Source organism: Ahaetulla prasina, chromosome 1, assembly GCF_028640845.1.
Source record: "Ahaetulla prasina isolate Xishuangbanna chromosome 1, ASM2864084v1, whole genome shotgun sequence".
Taxonomy (NCBI): Eukaryota; Metazoa; Chordata; class Lepidosauria; order Squamata; family Colubridae; genus Ahaetulla; species Ahaetulla prasina.
In genome coordinates, this window is record NC_080539.1 from 370,515,807 (window position 1) to 370,537,486 (window position 21,680).

General features: G+C 45.2%; 1 protein-coding gene across 3 annotated transcripts in view; it reads left to right on the top strand.

Annotated features, from left to right (window-relative positions):
* The window catches only part of LOC131188341 (scaffold attachment factor B1-like), a 41,868-nt gene extending 26,415 nt beyond the window's left edge, over positions 1-15,453 (top strand). For 2 of the 3 annotated variants that reach the window (XM_058163556.1, XM_058163558.1), the window contains 8 exons: positions 1,848-1,984; positions 6,306-6,596; positions 8,451-8,588; positions 9,674-9,713; positions 12,078-12,190; positions 12,888-12,991; positions 13,878-13,944; positions 15,025-15,453. In XM_058163556.1, the coding sequence (XP_058019539.1) occupies positions 1,848-1,984; positions 6,306-6,596; positions 8,451-8,588; positions 9,674-9,713; positions 12,078-12,190; positions 12,888-12,991; positions 13,878-13,944; positions 15,025-15,151 (1,017 nt within the window). In that variant the 3' untranslated portion in view covers positions 15,152-15,453. The remainder of the gene's footprint in view (positions 1-1,847; positions 1,985-6,305; positions 6,597-8,450; positions 8,589-9,673; positions 9,714-12,077; positions 12,191-12,887; positions 12,992-13,877; positions 13,945-15,024) is intronic. The other variant, XM_058163557.1, reaches the window with a different exon arrangement.
* The last annotated feature ends 6,227 nt before the right edge of the window (positions 15,454-21,680 follow it).

Here is a 21,680-nt window from a genome sequence, read left to right on the forward strand (position 1 = left end):
TGAAATGTCTGCAAGAAAACAAGCAAGCTCAGACAGCACCAAGGAACCCTCATGTCAACTTTGAGCTACAAATATTCACCTTTATTACATAGACAGACAGACTTTATTACATAGACAGACAGATAGATAAAACATTACCATTAAAATGGATAAAAAAACTAATGCATAGATGGGATGGAGGTGAGATATTGTACTAGGCTACTGACCACCTTCAAAATGTCCCCATAAGGGCCCCAGGGTAGTTGTTAAAGTCAGGTTTAAAGGCTCTTAAAAGGTGTGTGTGTGGATGAATCTCATATTGGGGAGGGGAGGGGGATGATATTCCAGAGGGTGGGGTGAAATGCTCCCAGTTCGGACCGGCTCGCGCGATCCGGTAGCGATGGCGGCTGCTGGTTCGGAGGATCGGTAGCAAAAATCCCTGCCCGCCCCCCTCTGCTGAGCTGCACCATCAGCAGAGGGTTTTTTTTTTACTTTTAAAAACCGGTTTTTCTTCAGCTGAAAACAGCCTTTAAAAGTAAAAAAAAAGCCTTTGAGGATCCCGCCCCTCAGCTGAGATCGGCAGAGTCTTTAAACTTGAAAATTGCTAGAGCAGTTGGGACAGGCCATAATGCCAGGACTGGTTTTCTTGGCTCCAGATTATGGGAGCCCTCCAAAATGTGAAGGTCACCCCATCTAAAGTGGGCTGCTCATTTTGAGCAGGGAGGGCCAAGGAGCAGTCATGAACTCTATGGCTTCATGAATTATGGGAGCACCACAGATGGATTTTACCCCATGGAATTTGGGCGGCTCCTCTATAAATGCTGAAAGGCACTGAGCGTCAGGCTCCAAACCAAGAATGGCACGTGGTAATTTTTCCAAGATGAGTTCTTTATTGTTTCAACCCTGTGGGCAAAATCTCGCCAGACTGAACCCTCTATTCTACATCAACAAACAAGGGTGTCCAATCTCTAAGATTTGTGGACTTCCAACTCCCAGAATTCTCTAGCCAGCATGGCTGGCTGGGGAATTCTGGGAGTTGGAAGTACACAAGTCTTAAAGTTGCCAAGGTTGGCCACCACTGGTCTACAATATACTCTGAGAACTACTTGGGAGGGTCCTGTAGAGATACTCAGTCATCCAGGTCATAGTTGGCCCCGAAGGTGTTTTTTTCAGGAGACAACTGGACTTTCTTGTTTTTTTCCTTTGAAGATGTTTTGCTTCTCGTCCAAGAAGCTTCTTGTTGTAGAAACATCTTCGAAAGAAAAAAACAAGAAAGTCCAGTTGCCTCCTGAAAAAAACACCTTCGGGACAACCATGACCTGGATGACTGAGAATCTCTACAGACCTTTAGCTGTACAATTTGGGATGAACACCCTTGGAATGGTGTGGGAGTTAGGAATGGATTTCCAGAGGAAAAATTGCAGATTACAGGAACCATTTGCACCACTCAGGTGACCCTGAGGACACAAATAAACCTCCAAGTGCTTCAAGAACCCTCTCAAAGGATGCAAATGGCCAGCTGTCAGCAAGGAATATCAATCCTTCCATTCCCCACCATCCAGTCAGAGGTGAAGAAGCTTCTTGGATGAGAAGCAAAACGCCTTCAAAAGAAACAACAAGAAAGTCCAGTGGCCTCCTGAAAAAGCACCTTTGGGACTACTAGGGCGGGGCTGTCTTTACCCTCTTTCTCTCACACGTAATACCTGGATCTTCCTCTGGGACACCCTCTCTCCCATTTGGGGATCCAGCTCCTCACTGCCTCCCATCCCTCTTGAACCTGCAGTGCTTGGGAGTTGAAGGCCCCGAGAGTAAAAAAACGCATGCGCTACATGGCTACTCTAGCCACCTTCTTTTCTGCTTCGCTTCAGAGCATCAAAAGCCAGGACCGCAAGTCGGAGAGCAAAGAGAAGCAAGACATCCTGTCCTTTGATAAAATCAAGGAGCAGCGTGAGCGAGAACGCCAGAGGCAACGCGAGCGAGAGATCCGAGAGACGGAACGGAGGAGGTGGGTTGACGTTGGCTCCCTCGCCACGTTCCGACCCCCCGCTCTTCTTCTTCTTTTTTTTTTTTGGAAAGAACATTCTTCTTTCCAAAAATCACAAACCTTTTACCATTAGCCTAATTTCATATCTTGGCATGCCAAATTACGTAGAGTCCTTGACTTGCAGCCATTCATTTAGTGGCCGTTCCGAGTTAAACGGCGCTGAAAAAAGTGACATGACCTGTTTTCACACTTTGGGATTGTGGCAGCAGCCCTACTATAAGGCCTGGCCTCTCTCCCTTATTCAAGAAAGTAAAGACTCTTGAAACTTGGCATTTCAAAAGGAACCTTTTATTGAACGGGGTGATAGCAGGGCGAAAGGAAAGCAGGTTCTGAGGTCCCCTCAGGCCATACAGTTAGAATAAAGGAATTAGAAACCCCACCCAACAGTCCAATGCGGATTCAGCCAATCCGCAGGTGCGAAGCTGTTGGGCCGCTCTGAGAGAAAAACATAAGGGAACTTTCTCAGGGTCATCTTCCACCCATGGCCCTCCCTCCCCTTAATATTCCCCAAAAGGTGCGAAAAATGCCAGGGCGCTTAGGAAGCAGGCTAGAGGTTATAAATCAATAAATTGCAGGATGCAAGATACATGGGGAAGAAAGCAATAAGTAAAGAAAGTGATTAAAAATCCCCCCTTCCCCTGAAGAATGGCAGATACATAAATCTGACATCCAGGGTCATGGGATCAAAATCCAGACACTTGGCAAGTGGCTCATATTTAGTAGCTTGGAGTTGTCTTAAAAGTGGCCAAGGTTGGGCACCCCTGCGAACAAACAACCTGTTTGAAACCCGTCATTCGCCTGGTGAGCTGCCAGTTGGTCTGGCAGCTCTTTTGGTCGCTTTGATCTTCTCTCGGAGTCCTTGGAAAAAAAAGTTTGCTGAGGTCGCCATTCTTGGCTCACTTCAAAAATGGACGGAAGACTTGCCTTGTGTTACCTGTCTAGCGCTGGACGGGTTTTTCAAAACCCTTTTTAGTTTTTCATGTGTCCTTGTCGTCGCTCAGCAGGCGCCCGTCCGACGCTGAGCTCTTTCCCCCCTTTTTTGAAACCCTCCTGCCTCCCTGCCACAGTCAGAGTGGATTATCCTGGCATGAATCTGCGTTCCGTTGACATGATCTATTATGCAGCTGTCACTTTCCTCCCCGGCTCTGCTCTCTGTTTGGGCGTAATTCAGTTGCTGAGTGAAATCTTCCATGTTTCTCTCCTTGTTCCAAGTAGATATTTTAAAGGGCTCTTTATTATGTAGGAGCGCGCGGTGCGTTTTCCCACTGAATGGATCGTACGTCAGCGGGCTGGTGGAGCTCTTTCTCTTGATTAAATGTTGTCAGGGGTCTTTTTTCCCCCCTGCATATGACACGTAATTATTAATGTTGGAAGAAGCCTTTCCCGCTCTCTCTCCCCCTCCATGACCTAAATATTCCTTTCCAAATTTGCAACTCTCCGTTCATTTGACGTACTCACATTCTCTTCGTTCGTTTCTCCTAATCAAGGCAGGTGGATTCAGCCTGCTGGATTTTTTAAAAAAATTTCATTTTATTTATTTATATCACATTTTTATTATACTTACAAATATCTCAAGGTTGTGAACCTATCCTACCCATCTTCCTTCTCCTATTTTCCCCACAACAACAACCCTGTGAGATGGGTTGGACTGAGAGCGACTGACCCAAAGTTACCCAGCCGGCTTTCAGATCTACGGGGGGATTAGAACTCATTGTCTGCTGGTAATTGGCCCAAACTCACCCAGCCAGCTTTCATGCCTAAGGTGAGACTAGAACTCACCATCTCCTGGTGATTGGCCATCCTAGCTGGCTTTCATGCCTAAGTCGGGACTAGAACTTAGTGTCTGCTGGTAATTGGCCCAAAGTCACTCAACCAACTCTCATGCCTAAGACAGGACTAGAATCGCCGTCTCCTGCTGATTGGCCCAGTCACCCAATAGCTGTCATGGCTAAAGCAGGACTTGAACTCACAATTCCCTGCTTTGAACCCGGGATTCTGCAATCTTCATAAATATGAGCCAGTTGCCAAGTGCCTGAATTTGATCACTTGACCGTAGGGATGCTGCAATGGTCATAAGTATGAAAAAACGATTGTAAGTCACTTTTCAAGAGCCTTTGTAACTTCAAACAGTCGTTAAACAAACCGTTGTAAGTTGCCAACTACCTGCATTAACATTTAAGTATTAAAATGTCCTCTATCCTGGTATGTTTCACTGAGTGCACAGAGAGTAACCCCTGAGTTGAGATTGTGGCAAGAAAAGTCTTAAAAGCAGATCTGTTTTTAAATCTAGGATGACTACAATGGTATGTCTGAAGCATTTGCCCTAAGAATACAAAATAAAAATACATTTTATAATCCAGCAGGATAAACCAGTAAGTGTAAAGCTATTGTCAATCAATATAATTTCTTCTACAAGCAAAGCTAATTAAAATTAATGCTTTAAAAGTTACTGAAGCTAGCTACAATTTAGATTCACGTGTCTTTTCTCCTCCTTTCCTATTAAAAGGAAAAAAAAAATTCCCCTTCGTAATAAAGTCCTAGATTACAACGGAGCAATGTGAAAAAGCAATACCAGCCATGCCATTAAACAAAATTAAATCTAAACGGCCACAGCATAACTGCTTCTTAACATTATATCTAGCTAATTGCTTTTTAGTAATACTTGGAATTTCTCCACGATCAGATGCAGGAGCTATAAACAAATCAATTTCATACTTTTAAGTGGGGAAAAAAAATAATGTTTCCTACCTTTACTTATCTTTATCCCCAAGGCCTTGCCTGGTTTTAGATTCAGAACAACCGCTTCCGACATAGAAGGCCTCTGTCGTTGTCCTCCAGAATGGTTTGTCAACAGTTCACATTCTAGCCATGGCTAGAATTTAGATTCTTGAAAATAAGCTTGGATTTAACTCATTATCACTTTGGAGCAGAACTTAAGACTTGTGGGCTTCAACTCCCAGAATTCTTCAGCCAGCTATGCTGACTGGGGAATTCTGGGAGTTGGAAGTTCTCAAGTCTTAAAAGTGGCCAAGGTTGGAGACCTGTTCTTTAGAGCAAGAATTTCCGGTCCATTAAATTTGGGATTTCACAAGCTCTGTTCTTGAGTGCGCCTGGTTCTTCTTTGGAGCTACCTTAACGCATGAATTTTGTTCAGATCGACTCTGAAAGAGATCAACTCAATCCAGATCTTAGCAGATCCTATTCTCGTCCCATGTTCGTTGTTTCTCAGCACCCAAAATGTGTTGAATTAATTGAACTATTTCAAAGGCTCCATAATTAGTCCTCGACTTACATCCACAACTGGGACTAGAACTTTGGTCGCTAAGCGATATGGTTGTTAAGTGAACCACACCTGATTTTATGAACTTTTTTTTGCCACAGTCGTTAAGCAAATCACACGGTCATTAAGTGAATCCGGCTTACCCCCGCATGGTTCTTACTTGTTGGAAGCCCCCTGGGAAGGTTGCAAATGGTGATCACGTAATGTCAGGATGCTGCAACCGTTGTAGAGACATGCTGGTTGCCAAGCAGCCGAATTTTGATCATGTGAACGTGGGGACGCTGTGACGGTTGTAAGTGTGAGGATGATCATAAGTCACTTTTTTCCCAGCATCGCTTTAACTCCACGTAGTTGCAAGTCATGGACTAATCCTGTTCTGTTCTCGGAGTATGGTCCTTCACATGTCACTCAAGGCCAAACGTAGACCTTAAATCTGAGAAAACGTGAATACAGGTAGTCCTTGACTTATGACCAAAACCGAGCCCAAAATTTATGTTGCTAAGCAAGACATTTAATCTGAGTTTTACCTCAGTCTATGACCTTCCTTGCCGCAGTTGTTAAGTGAATCACTCCAGTTAAGTCAATAACACGGTTGTTAAGTGAATCCTGCTTCCCCCCCATTGACTTTGCTGTTCAGAAGGTTGCAAAAGGGGATCCCATGACCTTGGGACACTGCAACTGTCATAAAGGTGAGTCAGTTGCCATATGTCTGAATTTTGATCACGTGACCACGGGGCTGCAACAGTGATAAGTGTGAAAAACGGTCATAAGTCTCTTTTTTTCCAGCGCCGTTGTAACTTCAGCAGTTACTAAACAAACTGTTGTAAGTCGAGGACTACCTGTACTCTGCTACAAACCCATTGCAGAGGCAATAGTATCTTCCAGAGAGCGGGCACCAGTTCCCATCGTTCCCCGCTGATATCTGAAAGCCAACAATTTGGGGAACGCTAACCCTCAGCCTTGCCGTCTTCCCCATGCAAACCTTTCCATTTGTGAACACAGGGAACGGGAGCGGAAGGACCGAGACCAGCACTCGCAGGAGACCAACGAATGGGATGAAAGGCAGCGGCTACAAAGGGAGCGGGAGCGGCTGCACTTCCAGAGGCAACGGCTGGAGCGGGAGCGGATGGAGCGGGAACGGCTGGAGCGGGAGCGGATGCGCATCGAGCAGGAGCGGCGGAGGGAGCAGGAGCGCATCCACTGGGAGCGGGAAGAGTTACGGCGACAGCACGAGCAGCTGCGCTACGAGCAGGACCGCCGATCGTCCTTGCGGAGACCTTACCATGACGGACGGTGAGAGGGAGTCCGCTTGTAAGGCAGTGCCTGGCGGGTCTTGCCATTTAAGTTAGACTCGGAGCTTTTGTAACTGCCCTGTGTGTTTTTGTAACCTTTCTACCTTGGGGACATTTTGTTCCCTGCTCTTTCTGGTCAAATCCTGCATCTGTTGGCCCTAATATTATTAACCAAAAAAGCCAACACAGTCCTAGGTTGCATTAACAGAGGGATAGAATCAAGATGACGTGAAGTGTTAATACTGCTTGATAATGCGTTGCTAAGAATATGGCATCTAGTTTTTGTCGCCACGATGTAAAAAAGATGTTGAGACTCTGGAAAGAGTGCAGAGGAGAGCAGCAAAGATGATGAGGGGACTGGAGGCTAAAACATACGAAGAACGGTTCCAGGAATTGGGTATGTCTAGTTCAATGAAAAGAAGGACTCGGGGTGACATGATGGCAGTCTTCCAATATTTGAGGGGCTGCCACAAAGAGGAGAGAGTCAAGCTGTTCTCCAACGCACCTGAAGTCAGAATAAGAAGCAATGGTTGGAAACTAATCAACCTAGAAATAGGTTCACCTGACAAGTGAAAGAACTTGCCCCCAGAATTTGTAGGTGCTCCATTGCTGGAATCTGTAGAGATTCTCAGTCATCCAGGTCATAGTTGTCCCAAAGGTACGTTTTTTCAGGAAGCAATTGGGCTTATTTGTTTTTTCTTTGAAGACGTTTAGCTTCTCCTCCAAGAAGCTTCTTCAGCTCTGACAGGAAAGTGGGGGAATGGAAGGATTTATATCTCTTGCAGACAGCTGGTCATTTGCAGCCTTTTGGTGGGTCGTTGAAACACTTGGACAGGGACATGGTGGCTCAGGGGTTAGGACGTTGAGCTTGTCGATCGAAAGATTGGCAGCTCAGCAGTTCGAATCCCTAGTGCTGCCGTGTAACGGGGTGAGCTCTCGTTACTTGTCCCAGCTTCTGCCAACCTAGCATTTTCGAAAGCACGTAAAAATGCAAGTAGAAAAAATAGGAACCACCTTTGGTGGGAAGGTAACAGCGTTCCGTGCGCCTTTGGTGTGAGTCATGCCGACCACATGACCACAGAGACGTCTTCGGACAGTGCTGGCTCTTCGGCTTTGAAACGGAGATGAGCACCGCCCCCTAGAGTCGGGAACGACTAGCACATATGTGCGAGGGAAACCTTTATCTGAAACACTTGGAGGTTTATTTGTGTCCTCAGGGCCACCTGAGTGGTGCTGCTGGTTCCTGTAGGCTGCAGTTTTTTTCCCCTCTGCAAATCCATTCCTACTCCCAAAGGGTGTTCATCCCAAATTATATAGCTGAAAGTCTGTAGAGATTCTCAGGTCATGGTTGTCCCAAAGGTGCTTTTTCAGGAGGCAATTGGACTTTCTCGTTTTTTCTTTGAATACGTTCAAGAAGCTGAAGAAGCTTCTTTGATGAGAAGCGAAACATCTTCAAATGAAAAACAAGAAAATCCAATTGCCTCCTGAAAAAGCACCTTTGAGACAACCATCAGTTTTTAAGAAGAGACTGGACAGCTGTTTGTCTGGAATGGCTTGAGCAGAGGGTTGGACTGGAAGATCTCCAAGGTCCTTTCCAACTCTGTTATTCTGTATGAAAGCTGATTGGACGACTTGGAGTCAGGCCCTCTCTCTCAGTCCAACTCACCTCACAGGAGTGTTGTGGAGAAAAAGGAAAGAGTATTACGTACGTTGGCTGCCTTGAGTTACTCAAAAGGGCTAATAAAGGCTAAACATCTAATCAATAAATTCGTATATAAATAAATTGCTAAAATGGTAACCCAGATCTGTCTGGAACCGGAGCGCTGATAACTTGTTGAATCTGAACTCTTTGCAGGCGTGACGATGGCTACTGGCAGGAACCAAAGCGGATGGCCATGGATGACCGATACCATTCGGACTTCAGCCGGCAAGATCGCTTCCACAGCTTCGACCACAGAGATCGTGGCCGATACCACGACCACTTCGGGGACAGGTAAGTAACTCAAAGCTCTCAAAACACAAACTGAACCAGGAACAAGTTTGCTCCTGAAGCTGTTTCACCCATGGTTTCCAAAGTCCTGTAGAGAAATTAAAAAATGACTGACACATCCAAGAGAATCAAGGTGGCCATACATTTATTAAACCCTCATCTCATCATGGTCATCCTGGCGCATGTTTTGGGGAGGGGAAAATCACTAGGATTGGTGCCAATTGGTATTAACTATTATTCATCGACAAGGTAGACAACAAAGGCATCCCCCCTTTATAAAGATACCTATTTATACTTTTTCTGCACGGGGTCAAGAAGGCTGGAATTGTCCAAACTTCATAATTATGAAGAAAGAGAAAGAACAAATTGAATATTATAAGATATGGGAATTATATTATCAATGGTTAGAGAATAAAAATGGAAGTTGGAAGTAAAAGAAGGAGACTAAAGAAGAGTATAATTGTTATTATGATTATTATGCTTAATATTCTTATATTCTTATTAGAAGATACGCGAAGAGGGAAAAATGAGTTAAGTTTACGAAGCTCAATTGTTTAATATACTACAATTGTAAGATGAGAGAATTAATATCAATGTAATGAATGAGATTGTAAATTTTGATGGTTATTGCACAGAAATCTTTGCACCCAGACGACAGTTACAGGGAAGATGGAATGTTGTGTTTATATATGTTTATATTTTAAAAAATAAAAACTTAAAAAAAGCCTTCATAATTATTTTAATTTCTGATAAATATATATACATATATATATATATAGGTCTTTGGTTGTTCGGGTTTTCTCCCGTGTAAAATTGGAAGTGTCTTGGCGACGTTTCGACGAAGTCTCATTCGTCATCTTCAGGCTTCAGCTTCGTGCTTCTGGGAGTTGCTCCCAGAAGCACGAAGCTGAAGCCTGAAGATGACGAATGAGACTTCGTCGAAACGTCGCCAAGACACTTCCAATTTTACACGGGAGAAAACCCGAACAACCAAAGACCTATATACAAACACCCGTGAAAACCTCAGAAAACAAATATATATATATATATATATATGTGTGGCGCATAATTTCCTTTTCTCCTTCTAGGAGAGAAAGTTCAAGAATGATGCCAGATCGAGATGGACAGGTACGCTTGGCTTGATCGGTGGTGTGAACTGTTAAATTTAATTTCTGCCTCTTGCTGAAAAACTGCCCAGTTTTTAAGATTTTAGGATTCTCAGTTTCTAAGGGGCGGGTCTGAAGTGGACCACAGGAGCTCGCTTGAACTGGGTCCATCGTCCATTGAAGGAAGGGAGAGTAGAGGCCACGCCCATCATTCCCAAGCCAATTTTACAGGCAGTCCTCGACTTACAACTGTTCATTTAGTGACCATTCAAAGTCACAACAGCACTGAAAAAAGCAACTTGCGACCATCGTCATGCTTACGGCCATTATAGTCATCCCCATGGTCATGTGATCAAAATTTGGACACTTGGCAACTGACTCACATTTATGACAATTGCACTGTCCCGGGGGTCACGTGATCCCCTTTTGTGACCTTCTGACCGGCAAAATCAACAAGGAAACCAGATTCACTTAACGACTGTGTGATTGACTTAACAACTGCAGTGATTCGCTTAATGATCATGGCAAGAAAGGTTGTAAAATGGGGCAAAATTCACTTGTGTCTCACTTAGCAACGGAAACATTGGGCTCCATTGTGGTCGTAAGTCGAGGACTACCTCTGCTCGATCTTTGGATGCCCGCCTCTTGAATTCGTGCGGGCTGCTCTCCTGCATGGTCTTTTTCACATACTCACACATCGCCGACATGGGAATGCAAATTAGCCATTAAAAATTGGACCGTGAAATTAGATGCTTCCTCATCCAAAGTCAGGTTTTGTTTAATACAGACACTCGCTTTCTGCGGCGATTAAACTCAAAGTAGATTTGCTACAGATGTAAGGGTGACAGGATCACAATTTATTCCAAACTGAGCAACTATAGAGTTTTTTTTTTTTATGTTTTTGATAGAGGAGCTGGCTTCTGCGTTCAGTTTCATGACCACTGAAGAGTGCCCCAAAGGCATAGCTAGACATTTAGGTTTATATACACCACCTCATGTCGCTTTACTGCGCTCTCTGGGTGGTTTACAATGTAGAAGCATTATTTGCATGTTGCCCACAACAATCTGGATCCTCACTTTACCGACCTCAGAAGGATGGAGTCAACCTACCCTCTGGAATGAGCTTCCCCCAGGACTTCGACAACTTGCCTTATACACTGTAAGCCGCCCTGAGTCTTCGGAAAAGGGCGGGATATAAATGTAAATAAATAAATAAAAAATCTTCCTGACCTCTGGACCTTTCGCCGCGAGCTTAAAACATATCTATTCTTCCGAGCAGGACTGGCTTAATAGGGTTTTTAAACATGGATTTTATTGGGGTTTATTTTATATTTTGTATTGTATTTTAAATTTAGGCTTTATTGAATAAGTTTTTTAAATAGTGTTTTTTATTGAAATGTATTGTATTATTTTATCTGCCTGTTCACCGCCCTGAGTCCTTCGGGAGAAGGGCGGTATAAAAATTAAATTATTATTATTATTATTATTATTATTATTATTATTATTATTATTATTATTATTATTATTATTATTATTATTAACCGTGAGCCAGTAGTCAGGATTGAACTTCTGGCAGTGGGCAGAGTTAGCCTGCAGTGCTGCATTCTCACCACTGCACCACCCCGGCTCTTCCACGAAATTAATGATTGTAAATTAAGGAGATAGATAGATGGATAGATAAATAGATAGATGTACAGATAGAAAGACATAGATGAGAGAGAGAGAGAAATAGATAGAGATAAGAAATAAGAGAGATGATAGAGAAGAGAAGAGAGATGAGAGAGAGAAATGGATAGATAGAAAGTGATAGATGAGAGAGATTAGATAGATAGAAATATAGACAGGCATGCAGGCAGACATACCGATATCCACCACATCACCACCACTAGTGCCAGATGCAACCGTGCCAAGTGACAAGAGCCTCAGGAAGAAGGAATAGGAGAAACTGGAGAAATATCGGGGCTTGAAGGAGGAAATGGGGAGGATGCAGAAAGTAAAGGTCAAATTGGTCCCAGTGGTGGAAGTAACTAATAATAATTATAATAATACATTAGCAATAGCACCTAGACTTTATATACCACTTCACAGGGCTTTACAGACCTCTCTAAGTGGTTTGCAGGGTCAGCCTATTGCCCTCCCCCCCCCCCAAATCTGGGTCCCCATTTTACCAACTCTGGAAAGGCGGAAGGCTGAGTCAACCTCGAGCCCCATCAGGATTGAACTCTAGGCTCTGGGCAGAGTCAGCCTGCAATGCTGCACTTTAACCACTGGGCCACCAAGGGTCAGAGCTGCCCCCTTTAACACCTTAACAGAGCCGTTGTTTTAACCTGTGAACCTTGAGGGTTGAGAAGCTTTGTAACCTGATTTTGTGGCCTATCTCTTTCAGCACTATCCTGACGAGAGGCACGGGGGCCCCGATCGCCATTCCCGGGACGGCTGGGCGGGTTACGGGTCAGAGCGGAGGATGAGCAGAGGCCGAGGTTTACCTCCCCAATCCCGGTGAGTTGATTTAAAGAGCAAGAGGCGCCTTTCATCCCATGCTTTCTGGAGAAAGAAAGAGGGGGTACACGCATACAGGTAATCCTCGACTTATGACTGCAATTGAACCCAAGATGCCTGTTGGCTAAGCGAGACATTTCTTAAGTGAATTTTGCTCCATTTATCTCCATCTATCTATCTATCTAATCTGCCCATCTCAGTTAATGGCTCTGGGGCAACTAACACATCAAAAAATATACGTGTCAAGGTTCCAGAAAAACCTCTTCTGCATAAAGAAAACTCAGAAGCCATTGTCTTTTAGAGTTCTTTACTAGCATGAGGAAACTGGCACACGATGAGTGAAATTCCAAAACTGAACTTCCGGATTCTTTTCCCAGTTATACAAACCCCAAGAGTCCCACCCCCCTGACCCCTTTGATGGTCACATGGTCCCACGTTCTCCCAGTTCATTCGAATATCTTCTCGCCACTCCTCCTGCAGATGTGAACACCATCCGACCTTGACCGCTTGAAGAATGTTACCATACCCCTCAACCCCCCTTCTTCCCCTCAGGGGAAAAATGTGGCAGCGTCTGGAACCCTAAAGTCTAGTATGGTTTCCAGACCTGCAATACTCCAATTAAAACAATATTATTTTTTTTTGAAAACTGGCAAGAGAAAAAAAAAAACCTAGCTATTTCCTCCCCACCCTCTTTCAGAGAAGGGAGACACTGGGGAGATCACGGCCGAAAGCTGGAGGGGCATCAAGATCGCTCCTGGACAGGGAGTGCAGACAGAGAGGTGGACCATGATCGATGGCAAGGTAAAAGCCCGGATTTCCTCCTAGATGGAGTTGAGACAATGTGGGATTCGGCGGCGCCCCCTTTCTCTGCTTCTGATGAAAGGATTTGGCCCTATTCTTGATAAGGCGGCTCCTTGTACCGATGGAGGAGAATATTTGTAGCTCAGGGGTCCTTGGTGATCTCTGAACTTGGTTCTTTTCTTGCAGACGTTTCATGACCCAACTAGGTAACATCATCAGTGCTAGAAGGGAGAGGGGGTTTTGGAGGGAGGAGGAGGAGGAGGAGGACGACGACGACTGTGGGATCCTTGGTGTTCTCTGAACTTGGTTGCTTTCTTGCAGACATTTCATTACCAGACTAGGTAACATCATCAGTGCTAGAAGGGAGTGTGGGGTTGGTATATAACAGCCTAATCAAGGAAGCACCGAGAATACTCCCACCAACGCTGACAGGGCAAGTCACCTGTATATAAACTGAGAGCAAAGCCCACTCCATTCTAGCAGTGATGTGCTACCTGGTTGGGTAATGTCTGCAAGAAAACAACCAAGGTCACCAAGCACCAAGGACCCCACACTTTCCTCCTCCTCCTCCTCCTCCACCAGTTCCCCTCTCCACAACCCCCACTCTTTTCTAGCACCGATGGTATAACCTAGCTGGGTCAGGAAATGGTAAGTCCAAGAAAACCCCAAGCTCAGAGTTGCCCGAAGGATCCCATTTTGTTCTCAAAAGAGGCCAAGCCAGGTCTTTGGGTCAGTCGCAACCGGTGGAGCCCCATTGTATTTGGTGTGCACAGAAAAAAAACCCTCCACGTGTCACAACTTTGACCCTGATGGTTTTACAAAGAATGTTCTTCAATAACGACGGCTGGATGTGGATGCCACAGTAAAGTCTATTTTGGCTTGTTAGGTGGAGAGCGGAATGTTCCTAGCCAGGCCGGGCCCGGCCATGTAATGAACAGAGGAGAAATACCGGGGTGAGTATCAATAAAAAGTTCCCTGTATTTCTAGTCCTGTCTCCCCACTTTTATCTCACATCCTTTCCCCAAGAAAGCTCATTTCTGCATGCAGCCAGAAAAAGTTCGATTTCTCCCCCCCCCATACAGAAGTACAACCAAGATGTGCCCACCCCCCCACCCCACCCCTCATATGTTCTGTGCCAAAGTATTATTATGGGGGTGCTGTAGGCAGTCCTTGACTTACCATTCCCTTAGTGACTTTCTGAAGTTACGACAGCACTGAGAAAAGTGACTTAGGACCATTTTCACACTTGTGACTCTTGCAGGATGGTCACAGGATCAAAATTTGGATGATTGGCAACTGGCTCATAATTATGACCATTGCAGTGTCCCGGGGTCATGTGATCCCCTTTTGCAACCTTCTGACAAACCAAATCAGTGGGGAAGCTGGGTTCCCTTAACAACTGCGGCAAGAAAGGTCTTAAAATGGGCCAAAACTCACTTAACAATTGTCTTGCGTAGCAGTGTAAATTTTGGGCCCAAAGTCACCCTGCTTGCTTTCATGGCTAAGGCAGGATGAGAACTCCCCACCTCTTGGCTAAGAGTCACCCAGTAGCTTCCATATCTAAGGTGGGATTAGAACTCCTCATCTCCTGGCATTTGGCTCTGAGTTAGCCAGGCAGCTTCCATAACTAGGTTCAGGACTAAAACTCCCCATCTCTGCGGTTTCTAGCCTGGTCCCTTTGCTGCTAGACAGAACTGCCAATCCATCCTTAAAGCTCTTCTCCTTATCTAAAGGAACGTGAGAGATAATTCAGAACTAAAGAACTTCTTCTTCTTCTTCTTCTTCTTCTTCTTCTTCTTCTTCTTCTTCTTCTTCTTCTTCTTCTTCTTCTTCTTCTTCTTCTTCTTCTTCTTCTTCTTCTTCTTCTTCTTCTTCTTCTTCTTCTTCTTCTTCTTCTTCTCCTTCTCCTCCTCCTCCTCCTCCTCCTCCTCCTCCTCCTCCTCCTCCTCCTCCTCATCCTTCTTCTTCTTCTCCTCCTCCTCCTCCTCCTCCTCCTCCTCCTCCTCCTCCTCCTTTTTTTTTTGTCCACACAGGCGTGGAGAATTTGCACAAGGCGGATCGCAGAACCCAGTCGCGCAAACAGGCAATATGCCAGGCGGTTTTGCAAGCCAGGATAGAACAACCCCACCGGGTGACCCACGTTTTGCTCGCCGTTATTGAAGATTACTTTTTTTTTTCTCTTCCTTTTCCGTCACGACTCTGTGGCCACTCTGTGGAATTTTGCTCCCCTGGTTATGGCCTTGAACTGTTGTTGCTGAAACAGAAGCCCACCACAGTAGCTTGCAGATGATGTGAACTTACCCGTGGTTTTTTTTTCCCCCCTGTGTGTATGTATATGTGTGTGTGTGTGGGTGTGTGTTTCCTCCCCTTCCCAGCTCTGGGTATGTTCTTACCGGGACACCATTCAGTTGTTTCGCAGGAAACATTCCATTTTCCACAAATAATAAATCTTACTGTATTGAGCTGATGGGAAAATCTTTGGGGCAGATTGGGGGAGCTTGAATAACCTTATCCATGTTTTCCGTGAAAATAAAGTTTCCCCTGAAGGATGGGTGAATACAGGTAGTCCTTGACTTAACAACCGCAATTGAGCCGAACATTTCTGTCGCTACGCAAGATGTTAAGGGAGTTTTGCCCCGTGTTACGACCTTTCTTGCCACATTTGTTAAGGGAGTCGCTGCAGTCACGGTTGTTAAGTGGATCTGGCACCCTCATTGACTTTGTTTGTTAGAAGGTCACAAAAGCCGAGCCTCTGAATTTTGAGCTTGTGACGGTGTGGATGCTGCAATGGTTGTGAGTCTAAAAAAACTGTCTTAAGTCACTTTATTCAATGTTTTTGTAACTTCAGATGGTTGCAAGTTGAGGACTATCTGTATTCAGTTTGGCGAGTGTTTAATCTTGCCTTGGCACGCTGGACAAGCAGCTTAGGTGTTAGTGAGTGGGCACGGTACCCAGAAGAAGAAAAAAAAAAGATAAAAAATTTACAGTTTGAAAGAGAATGGGGAAAAAGCAGCGGGCGAGATTGATTTTGGGGGGCAGTGTTTCTTAAAACTTGGCAATTTTAAAATGGGGGGACTTCAACTTCCAGAATTCCCCATCCAGCGTGCTTTAAGATGCATGGACTTCAACTCCCAGAATTCCCAAGCTAGCATACTTCAAGATGGGTGGACTTCAATTCCCAGAATTCCATAGCCAGCTTGCTTCAAGATAGGTGGGCTTCAGTTGCCAGAATTCCCCAGCTGACTTGCTTTACCATGTATAAACTTCAACTCCCAGAATTCTCCTGCCAGCATGTTTCAAGATGGGAGGATGTCAACTTCCAGAATTCCTAAACTGACACGCTTTAAGATGGGCGGGCTTCAACTCCCAGAATTCCCCAGCTAGCATGCTGGGAGTTGAAGTCCACCCATCTTAAAAGCGGCCAGGTTTGAAAATTAACGTTCTTTCAAAAAGCAGAACGAAAAGCCCGGCCTTTGCTTCCAGCGATGTCCCCCCGTTTGAAGGCTCCCTCTGAAGTCCTCGTGGGTCATGGCGGAAAGAAAATTGAGCGGCTGAAACAGACGGAGGAGGCCACCTGCAGGAGAAAAAGAACAAAGCCTTTAGAAACTTGACTTGGTGGCAAGGAAGCGCCTCTCCGATTTGAACTGGGTGCCTTTTTGCAATTGTGGAAAGAGAGTTGGAACTTCAGAGGTATCTAGTCCAGCCTCGTTGGATGCTTGGCCTGTAGGACCAGACAGCGTAGACCCGGTCCAGATCCCATTTCTTAAGCTGCAGGGATGGGAACCTAAGAAATCAACCTCTGCTTACTGCATTTGCCCCTTGGAACACCAGTTATGGCTGCCGGTTTGGCTTTTTTGACCTCCCCATGGACATCTAATCCCCCCTCCCTGCACAAGCCATGTTCAAAATAAATAAATAAATAAATCTCTGAAACCCAGATTCTTCCCCCAAGCCCTGGTTTAGTGCAGTGGCTCCCAACCCTTTGGGCATCAGGGATTGGTTCTACGCAGAGAAGTTTTTTCCGCAGACCGGAAAAGACGTGGTTTCGCATGGTGCCTACATTCCATGGATGGGGCTTTGCTTGTTTGCATTAGCCCAGTTTCTACCATGCTGTGGACCTATAGACTGGGCATTGGAGACCCATAGTTTACACCAGGGGTCTCCAACCTTGGCAACTTTAAGACTTGTGGACTTCAACTCCCAGAGTTCCTCAGCCAGCAAAGCTGGCTGATGAACTCTGGGAGTTGAAGTCCACAAGTCTTAAAGTTGCCAAGGTTGGAAGCCCCTGGTTTACAGTATTTATCCACATTCACACAGAGTATTTATCCCCATAAAGCAATGGACAATGGCTTTATTGTCAATTTTAATGGTATTTTTTTATCCTGGTGTACGCGAGGGTGTGGTGCTTTTGCAAAAAAATGCATTGCACAGTTCAGTGGTGGGTTCTAACCAGTTTTACCACCGGTTTGCACCGCGCACACGATACAGTTGTATTTATGGTCTTTGGCACCCAAATCATTGTACAGTTAGTCAACCTTACAAATTTCTTAAGTAGAAATAGAAGAACTTAAAGCAAGGAAGGTACCCGTCGTGTCCCCCTCCCCCTCCAACGACCGGGTCTAGGAAGTCTGTATCAAGCGAGGCCACGAAGCCTCTGCAGCTTTGCCAAATTCCTTTCAGATTTCTCAGGGCAGGCAGGAATCCAAGTTGTGACTTCAGCAAACCAGATGAGACTGCTTGAGTCAAAGTTGCTTGACTCAAGCTGATCCTTTATATAGGCCATGGGGTGTGGCTCCATGACTTGGCACTTATCCAGGCCTGCCCCTCCCTGCTGACGTTGCTTCTCAGATCTCCGGAAGCGGGGATCCTCCCACTGTGGGTTCTCTTCCTCTGGATCTGCTGCTGGTAATTCCAGCACGTGGCTGGCTCCCTGCTCACACGCTGTAGGAGTGAGGTTTGTTTGTTCATTCCTGACATTCTGTCCGGGCATGATGCCAGGGCTGGGGGCTGGAAGCATGCCAGGCCGTTCCTCTTCATTATCAGACTCTGAATCTGATAGCAGGCCCTGGAGGAGGCGGGAGGGGCCCGGCTGAGGAGAGAAGGGAGGACGAGGCACAACAGTACCCCTGAGATGACGGTGGGGTTGCTATCGGTTCTCCCCGGTTTGGGAGAGCCTGGTAGCCGAAATCTTGATATGAAAATGAAACGGTTTGCTCCTAACATCAGCTGGGCCCTCCCACCCACCCCCGCGCTATACCTACCTTTATTTTGTTTTTAGCTCAGCTGTAAGGCATGGCAGAGTGGATTGTCATGCCTCAGCTGTTTTTTTACTCATTGTACGAGCATTCACATGGTGATTGTGCGCAAAGCGCGTGCGCGATGCGAACTGGTGGTAAAACTGGTTAGAACTCACCACTGCCCTGAGAGCATCAAGACCAACCCATTGCTCTGCTTAGAGGTTAGTTTAGGAGCTCCGATAGTTTTCCAACCGCAGTTTGACTGCAACCAATGTAAGAAAGTCAGCATCTCTCTTGGGCTTTGCATTGTCCGACAGCTCTTTGTGAGTGGTTTTTTTTTTTTCCTAACATCCCTCCTGATAGCTTAAATCCCTTACACATAGTCCTCGACTTACAACAGTTCCCTTTAATAACCGTTCCAAGTTTTTTTTTTTTTTTGCATTTATATCCCGCCCTTCTCCGAAGACTCAGGGCGGCTTACACTATGTCAAGCAATAGTCTTCATCCATTTGTATATTATATACAAAGTCAACTTTATTGCCCCCAACAATCTGGGTCCTCATTTTACCTACCTTATAAAGGATGGAGGGCTGAGTCAACCTTGGACCTGGTGGGACTCGAACCTGCAGTAATTGCAAGCAGCTGCTGTTAATAACAGACTGTCTTAGCAGTCTGAGCCACAGAGGCCCTTTGTTACAATGGCACTGAAAAAAGTGCCTTATGACTTTTTCACACATGGCTGTTGCAGCATCCCTGTGGTCACGTGATCAAAATTCAGACACCCCCCCGGCAGTTCATATTTATGACGGTTGCAGTATCCTGGCATCTCATGATCCTTTTTTGCGACCTGACAAAGTCAACGGGAAAGCCAGATTCACTTAACTGGGTTCCTAACTTCACAACTGCTGTGATTGACGTAACAATGGCGGCAAGAAAGGTGGTAAAATTTGCTTGACTGCTGTCTCACTTAGCAACAGAAGCGGTCGTAAATCGAGGACTAACTGTATTGCTTGGCCTTCCCTCTTGAGATTATTTTTTTCCCTCAAGATTAAAACTTCCCATTTTCTCTGACTATAACTTAATTTCCCGCTTGTCCTCTCCGTCTTTTAAACGCTCCTGTTTTCCAAACCCTTTTCTTCAAATCTTGATGCCGAGCCTTGGATACAGAGGAGGTCTGACCAATTCAGGAATAAAATGCAAACAATTAACTTGTGGGGTTGCCCCAAAGAAGTGGGAGGGGGCGGGGCGGGGTCAACCCATTTTCCAAAGCACCCGAGGGCAGGAACAAGAAGGAACGGCTGGAAACCAATCAAGGAAAGAAGAAAACAACCTTAGAACTAAGGAGAAATTTCCTGACGGTGAGAACAGTTAGCCTGTGGAACAGCTTGCCTCCAGAAGTTGCAGATGCTCTCATCACTCGAGGTCTTTTTTTAAAAAAAAGATTGTACAGTTGTCTGAAATGGTATAGGGCCGGGATGGGCGAACCTATGGCACGCGTCATAGACCTCTCAGATCTCCATGGCATTTCTTTCGTGAGCTTGTTTCCCTGCAAACGACGAAACAGACGCTCGGGAAAGAAAAAACCTCTTACCTCTTGCTGTGCTGCCGACGTTGGGATTCCCTGCCGGCCAGCTGGTCTTCGAATCTGCGCATGTCCGTGTATGCAAACATTCATGTATATGCATGCACATGTCTGTGCGTGCGTGCGTTTGCGCGCACGCACACACCTTTCAGTTTGGGCATGTATGTGCGGAGTTTGGGCACTCGCTGTCTGAAAGGTATCGCTGCAGGTTTCCTACTTGAGCAGGGGGTTGGACTAGTGCAGGGATCTCCAACCTTGGCAACTTTAAGCCTGGTGGACTTCAACTCCCAGAATCCCCCAGCCAGCAAAGCTTAAAGTTGCCAAGGCTTAAAGTTGCCAAGGTTGGAGACCCCTGGACTAAAAGACTTCCAAGGTCTCTTCCAATTTTGTTCTATTATTCTGTTACGAAGCAATGGATGGAAACTAATCAAGGAGAGAAGCAACCTGGAACTAAAGAGAAATTTCCTGACAGTTAGAACAATTAATCAGCGGAACGACTTGCCTCCAGAACTTGTGGATGTTCCAACACTGGAAGTTTTTATTTATTTATTTTATTTATTTTATTTTATTCAATTTTTATACCGCCCTTCTCCCGAAGGACTCAGGGCGGTGTACAGCCATGTAAAAAATCACATTATAAACATTAAAAGAAATTAAAACAAGCATATTATAAGGTGGCCGAATTTAAAACCATTTAAAACATTAAAATATAAATAACCCCACTAAAATTTTAAGCCAGTCCCGCTTGAATAAATAGGTGCGTTTTCAGCTCACGGCGAAAGGTCCGAAGATCAGGCACTTGACGTAACCCAGGGGGAAGCTCGTTCCAGAGCGTAGGAGCTCCCACAGAGAAGATGTTGGATAACCAGTGGTGGGATTCAAATAATTTTAACAACCGGTTCTCTGCCCTCATGATTTCTTCCAACAACCAGTTGACCAAACTTCTCAGAAAGTTAACAACCGGTTCTCCCGAAGTGGTGCGAACTGGCTGAATCCCACCACTGTGGATAACCATTTGTCTGAAAAGGTGTAGGGTTTCCTGCTTGGGATTGACTGGAAGACCTCCAAGGTCCCTTTAAACTCTGAGAATTCTGTTCTGTTCTGATTATTTTTTTAACTGGAAGGAATTAAGTCTCAAAGACTGGGAATCGCTAGACTTCTGTTCTTTAAAAAAATATATAGTGTGGAACAAACTGCCATCGCTGATAAAATAGCAGAATATGCAGTAGTTAAGATACGAGTCTCGGCTGACCAAAATTAATACTAAAACCTTCCTGAGGTTGGTGGTGGTTGAATTTGGGAATTTTTGCACTAAAACAGACGCCCTGCCATTAAACAATGCTTTTCTCCTTCTGAAACACCCAAGGGATCTACTTCCAGTTGCAAAATCTGAGATTGGATGACCTCATCTCTGCTTTTCAACGTCTCCCATTGGTCGGCGTCTCACCCCCTGCGATTCTTTAATCAGCCACCAGATGGCAGTAGGAAATAACCAATGGAGCCTCTTGCTTTTTTCTTTTTTTGCCCCTAAATTAACTTTTAATTTTTCTTTTTGGAATGTATAGAATAACTAGCTGGATCCCCGGGCTTTGCTAGGAAACAATGTGATCGGGCTTGATAAATCGACACAGCTTGAATCCTCCCCTATCCTCTCCCTTTCTCTCCAGAGTTATTTTCAAGTTGGGAGGGGGAGTAGAACATCTAATTAACATCAGAGCGTGTCAATCATAATATAGGAAATACTAATGGCTCTGATGGTCATTTTGAAAAATCCTTTCTTAGAGAGGACCTAGAAGCCAAGAGGAACATAACGTGGCAAATTTCAAGTTTGTAAGCTTTACGGTTCTGGAGATTTCGTGATTAATGCGCG